The sequence below is a fragment of the Meleagris gallopavo genome, chromosome 19 (assembly GCF_905368555.1).
Source record: "Meleagris gallopavo chromosome 19, MGAL_WU_HG_1.1, whole genome shotgun sequence".
Lineage (NCBI taxonomy): Eukaryota > Metazoa > Chordata > Aves > Galliformes > Phasianidae > Meleagris > Meleagris gallopavo.
Genome location: NC_139422.1, coordinates 6,615,350 through 6,620,945, shown reverse-complemented (window position 1 = coordinate 6,620,945; position 5,596 = coordinate 6,615,350). Strand labels below are relative to the sequence as shown.

Below are 5,596 nucleotides of genomic sequence, written 5' to 3'. Positions count from 1 at the left end.
CATTGTCTGGGGGTCTGATCGTGCTTTCAAGGTATTTCTGACTCAAGCGCTGCTTGTCCTTAACCAAGCATCACATCATAGCTTGTTGCTTTCCCAAGGGTCCCTTGTTCTGTCTGTCTCCTTCTGCTTGACTGGAACAGACCCATCATTCATTGTCCATCTAATTTAAGAACACATCTGACAGCCTTCTCTCCTTGTTCCTGCTGAGGGTGCAACCATCCCAAAGGAAAACCTGCTTTGGGGAGCAAGAAACAGAAACTTCCAGCACTGAAAATGATCTTAGGTGGAAGAAGGACAAGAATCATTTGCACGGAGCCACCTTAGCACCTTTTTTGCTTTTTGGGTTTTCCTTTATCCTCCCATAGATGCAAAGCGAGTTTCCTCCCCAACGAGGATTTGTTCTGATCCCAAAGAGCAGTTGTGGGCACTGGGGGTCCCTTTTACTCACTCACACTTCCCCTGCTCTGCTTCAGCTCTCCACCCAGTGAGGGATCCCTGGGGAGAACCACGCAGAGAGCAACAGCTGCTCTCCGTGTGACAGTGATAGGCACTGGGGGACAGCAGAAACCAGAGGGCTCTGCAGCAGTGGGTTGCACTTCACTCCCACTAAATCCCCACAGCCGCTAGCAAAACTCATCAGGGCAGTGAGTCCTCAGTGCCTGCCCACCCCCAGCTCCCTCCTTCCCTGTGGGTAAGAGTGCTGCTGCACTGACTTGACTTTTCTTGGGCTATATTTAGAATAAACAGAGATCCACCAAATGTCACTGTCTCAAATCGAACTGCTGTAAAGCCACGCGGGTAGAAAGGCAGCTTTAACCAGCAGCCACTGCCTGCCTTGCCCCCCACTCTGAGCCTTCAGCTAATTTACAGCAAATCAGATGAGTCCAAATGACTTTTTTTTTCCTAGTCAGTTTTGCCTGTAGCAAATTACATCGTTACAGACCTTCTGAAATATGTATTTTGCCCACCGTTCAGCACTGGCAGTGTTGCTATAATTAGAAGGACTGCTCTGTAGCAGCATCTAGTGCCAGAGAGAGAGCCCTCGCAGCGCCTTTTCCTTTCACGGCTGTGCTGCTCATCCAGAGCCTCTGGTTCTGCTGGTGTGAAGCCACAGAGCCATGAGATGCAATGGGTTGTGCTGTCCCACCAGCTCCTGCCATGACCCTGGTGAGGCTGCTCCTGAGAGCTGCGTGCCGTGGTTCCCAGCAGCATGATGGCCAGCTCAGTGTCCCCAAGCCAGGAGCATCACTTGGCTCCATCCCACCTCCACGTTCACTTGCCCATGGAGAGTGGCATATCTCTCACTTCTGACATCACTCAGCGATAGCACATGTCATCAGCCTCATCAATATAAACTATGAGCACTGAAGCCTCACTGTTTCCAGGGCAACCCCACTCCTCTCAGCCTCCGCTGTCTCACCAGCTGATGCTCCATGGAGCTGTGCATGGAGACTTCCAGCAGCTTTTTCCTAGGGTTCCTCTATGCCCCCATTTCGGGCGCTGGGCTGAGCAGAGCTGGGGGCTGGATACTGTCTGCACAGTGCAGTGCTGCGCTTGCATCGTTGGAGGCGTTGTGCAGGGCACAGCTTGGCAGCGGCGCACGGGGGATCTCTCCCAGCAATGACCCGTTTCTCTGCCCTCAGCTCTTCTATTTATAGCTTTGCACAGCAGCACCGTGCTGCCAAAACCCTGCAAACCGCCGCTCGCTCCACGGCGAGGCCTGAGAGCAGCTTTTCTCTGCGGCACCTGCAGCTCAAACCTCCCAGGGCTGAACCTGAAGAGTCGTGGGATGCTCAGGGCACGGGGATGAGGGTGCAGTGGGAACAGATGCCCGCACTTGCCGTCGCACCCAGGAAACAAACGTGCAACCGTGGAGCTGTAGCCCGAATGCACAAACCTGGGGTCAAGTCTACATCCACGGGGGGTTGCTGCACACCCACGGGAGCTGACGCAGACCTCGGGAGCGGTTCTGCACCCCCGGCGGGCTGATGCGCATCCACGGGGGCCGCTGTTTGTGCGCCCACTCCCGAGGCAGGTGCGGAACCAGGGGAGCAGATCCGCACGCAGGCGGACGGGCATCCACGCGCACAGCCTGGGAGCAGAAGTGCAGCCCCGTGGTTGGCGTCCTCGCGCGGTGCGGGGGCTGCAGGCACGCAGGTACCGCGCACATCCCCGCTCCGCGCCCCTCTCCGGGCGGAGCCGCCGTTCCCCGCCCTCCCTTCGCAGCCCGCCCGCCTCCGCCCCGCGCTCCGCTCCTCTCTCCTGTCTGCGCTGCGCGCTCCGCGCTGCCGGTGCCGGCGGCTCCCGGTGGGGCTGCGGGGCCCCATGGCCGGCACGGAGCGGCCCCGGCCTCCGGGCAGCGCGGAGCGGCGCTGAGCCCCGCGGAGCCCCGCACCGGGACCGGCGCCTCTCGTAGCGCGGCCCGCGGAGGCTATGAGCGGGACATGATGATGATCGACAGCCAGGTGAGCTGAGCGCTTTCCTCTTTCGGCTTTTGTCACTTTTCCCGGTGCCCGCGGCTCCGCAACGACAGGGGTTCCCCTTCTGCACCCCGGCTGCGGGGCTCGCGGGGACCCACGCGAATGCGTTTGGTTTTCTGCGTGCGGAGGGGACGAGAGGAGCAAGGAGGAGTGGGAATGAAGGAATGAGAAGGAGAGCAGCACAGCCCGGGTCGGGTACGGGGGTTGCTGCGGTGCTGCGGCCGTTCCTGGCTGCGTGCGGGGCTGCAGCGCTCAGCCAGGTGGCACCAGGAGCTCCCTGTCCCCGCTACTGTGTTTGCGAGGCTGAACGAGGCCAAATCGGGCCTAAAGGGGCAAAAGCTCTGTGCTTGCAAACCCCGTGGTGCTTTTGAGGCAGGAGAGTGTGAACCAAAGGCAAAAAATCCGATGGAAGGTTCCTCATCTTCTTTTGGTCCTGATGCTGCTCTGATTTTATACTTTTTATTCCCCGCTTTTTATTTATACTTATCCTTTATTTATTTTTACTTTTTATTCACCTGCTCTCTGGCCCTGCAGAGGGATGGGGTCAGTGCCCACGGGGCGATGGGAAGGGAAGTGGACAGTGATAGCTCCTGGGATCCCAGAAATGGAGAAGGGAAAAGGCTGATGCTGCGATAGAAAAGTGGGATGGGAGCCATTTTTGGGCTGGAAAAAAACAGGCATCCCAAAGCTGCCTTCTGCACCGAGCGTGTCTGTTTGGTCCAGGCCTGGTTTGCCTTGCCCCAGCACTGTGAACAGAAGCTGAATTAGCTCTGGTGGACGTGAGCGTGTGAGGCAGGAGCTGTGCCAGCATGTGTGTGTGTGTACTGGAGCGTGGCGTGTGCCTTTGGAAAAGGGCATTGGCAGCCAAAGTGCTGGGTTTGCATCCTGGCACTGCCAAGGGGCAGAAACAAGACTGCGTGGCTGTGGGCTGGAGGGAGAACCAGAAAGTCAGAGGTGTAAAATCATACAGAAAACGATGTCCAGAGCTCAGTCTCCCAGCTGTGCTGTGGAATGAACATTGCATTCCTATGGAGCGCATCATATGAGAGTCCCAACGTTTGCTTATACTTACCTCCATTTTGCATATGGATAAACTGAGGCACACTGGTGTTTGTCACCAACCCCAGGGGTGTGTGTGGCACAGAGTGCAGGCCCTGCTGGTGGGGGTGAGCACTTGGCCGTGTCAGGGGTGCGATTCCTTCAGCCCCATCATTTTTTGTGACTACCGGGTGAGAGGAATTTCCAGCTGCACCCACAGCCGCACCCGGCCAACGTGGCTGCACAGCAGCATTCTTCATGCCTTGTACGTGTTCCTCTCCCTGGTTGCTATGAGAAGGACCCACACAAACAACCGAGTGCTGCAAATCAAACAAGCTGAGTAAACAAGGAGGGTTCCCCCTCCCCGTCTCTGATCTAATCGCTGCAGGTGTGTTCCTCAGGGAGTCGAAACACCTGGATGGAAGGGTTTGTGAGGAACTGAAGGTTCCAGCCTTCAAACCAAAACTTGCACGTGAGCGGGGTCAGAAGGTGGCTTCCAGCTGGCAGAGAGATGCATAGTTCCTCCCCAGCATGGCTGGGCTGCTCCATCTGGAGCTCCCACTCTTGTATGTGTGACCATGAGCAGGGGATGCAGCAGCTGTTGCAGAATGGATCTCAGTGTGGGACGCTCAGTGCAGTTTGTTGTCCGGAGTCAGTTTGCTTTGTAGAGGCCATTGGTGTGAGCAAAGGAGGGGGTTTTCAGGGCTATTTGTTCTGGGCATCCTTGGGATTATGTTTTTCAGCTCCTCACAGTGCTTTTGCTGTGCCATCCCCTGTATGGTGCTTGGCTGTGGGACTGTGAGAAGCAGGGGTCCTGATCTTGCCTAGTGATCTTAAAAGTGATCTGTGCTATCCATTGGTGCTGACTTTGCATCTGATACCTTTCCCATTGCTATAGCAACGCATATCTCACAGAGGATGCCAGCGTGCTTTCCAGGCTGAGAAACTGATTCACGGGCCACCAATCTGCAGTCCACCTGGAGATGGGGTGGCTGACTGCCTGCTGCCCACAGCTGCTGGCTCTGGGGGGAGCTGACATGGGCTCGCAGCAGCTGACCCTGCTCTTCCCACCCCTTGCTTGAAGTTCCCTGGGATCTCGGGGTCAGGGTTCCGCGGCATTGTGTGCTGGGATCTGGGACTTCTCTCTAAGGGGGAAGATGGGGGTGGTGTCAAGCTCACTGAGACTGGGAGGGTGTTAGGGGCTGTTTGCGTTCTATCTTGCCTGTAGAGGCTGGAAGTTGAGCTCCACCTGTGGCATGCTGTGGGGCAGTGGGGTTGTTGGCCTACTTTGCCTTTTGCTCTGTGTCTTTGCACGCTGCTGTCACTGCATGGGCTCTGGGACACTCTGTGGTCTGTTACTCTTCCATGTAAACCAGAGCTGTCCCCAGGCATGCAGCGATTGGTGGCTATTGGGATGGCTGCAAGGATGCCTTCCCTGTCTGGTGGTGGTTGCTGCTGCCTTCGTGCATCGCTCGGTGCTGATTAGGGATGCATTCGTGTGCAGTTGTGACTGTTGTGAGCTGAGTGAGCCCACGTGCACATTTGTGCAGGCCAGGCTGCACAGGGCCGAGCAGAGCTGTGCAGCAGATGGCACTGTTGTTTTCCCTGTGAGTTATTAGGTTCTGCCTTTGTAGGTGCTGGAAGGGTCAGTGGATGGATGGGGGCTGTAGGGGTGGCACAGCTCTCGTGGGAAGCAGCACTGGAGCCACGCTGTGCTCTGGACTGGCTGAGTCCAACCAGCAGTGAGGCTGCACCTGTCTGCATTCCTTGGGGATTTACACTTCATGTTCCATGGTATCCTGACCCTTTTTACTCTGAACTCACCCTGGGAATGCCTGCCCTCCCCATGCTGCTCTCCTGGGGTTCTCCACAGGATGCTGGATATTTGCTTTCTTCACCATTTTTATTTTTTTTTTTCCCCCTGTGCTTCAACTTTTGGCTGTAGGTCAAAACCAATATTTGTAGACATGAGCTGACGTCAAAGGCGGTTCAGCAGAGGCATGTCAGGGAATCGCGGGCTCACAGGACAGAGTTCCCAATCCCTGGAGGCCAGGAGGTCATCCAGTAGGGAGATCTCA

The 5,596-nt window shown here is 56.5% G+C and overlaps 1 protein-coding gene across 3 annotated transcripts in view; it reads left to right on the top strand.

The window, feature by feature from the left end:
- Positions 1–2,204: 2,204 nt before the first annotated feature.
- RALGDS (ral guanine nucleotide dissociation stimulator) overlaps positions 2,205–5,596 on the top strand; it is a 39,582-nt gene continuing 36,190 nt past the window's right edge. For 2 of the 3 annotated variants that reach the window (XM_085239184.1, XM_010720952.3), the window contains exon 1: positions 2,205–2,465. In XM_085239184.1, the coding sequence (XP_085095310.1) occupies positions 2,445–2,465 (21 nt within the window). In that variant the 5' untranslated portion in view covers positions 2,205–2,444. The remainder of the gene's footprint in view (positions 2,466–5,596) is intronic. The other variant, XM_031556213.2, reaches the window with a different exon arrangement.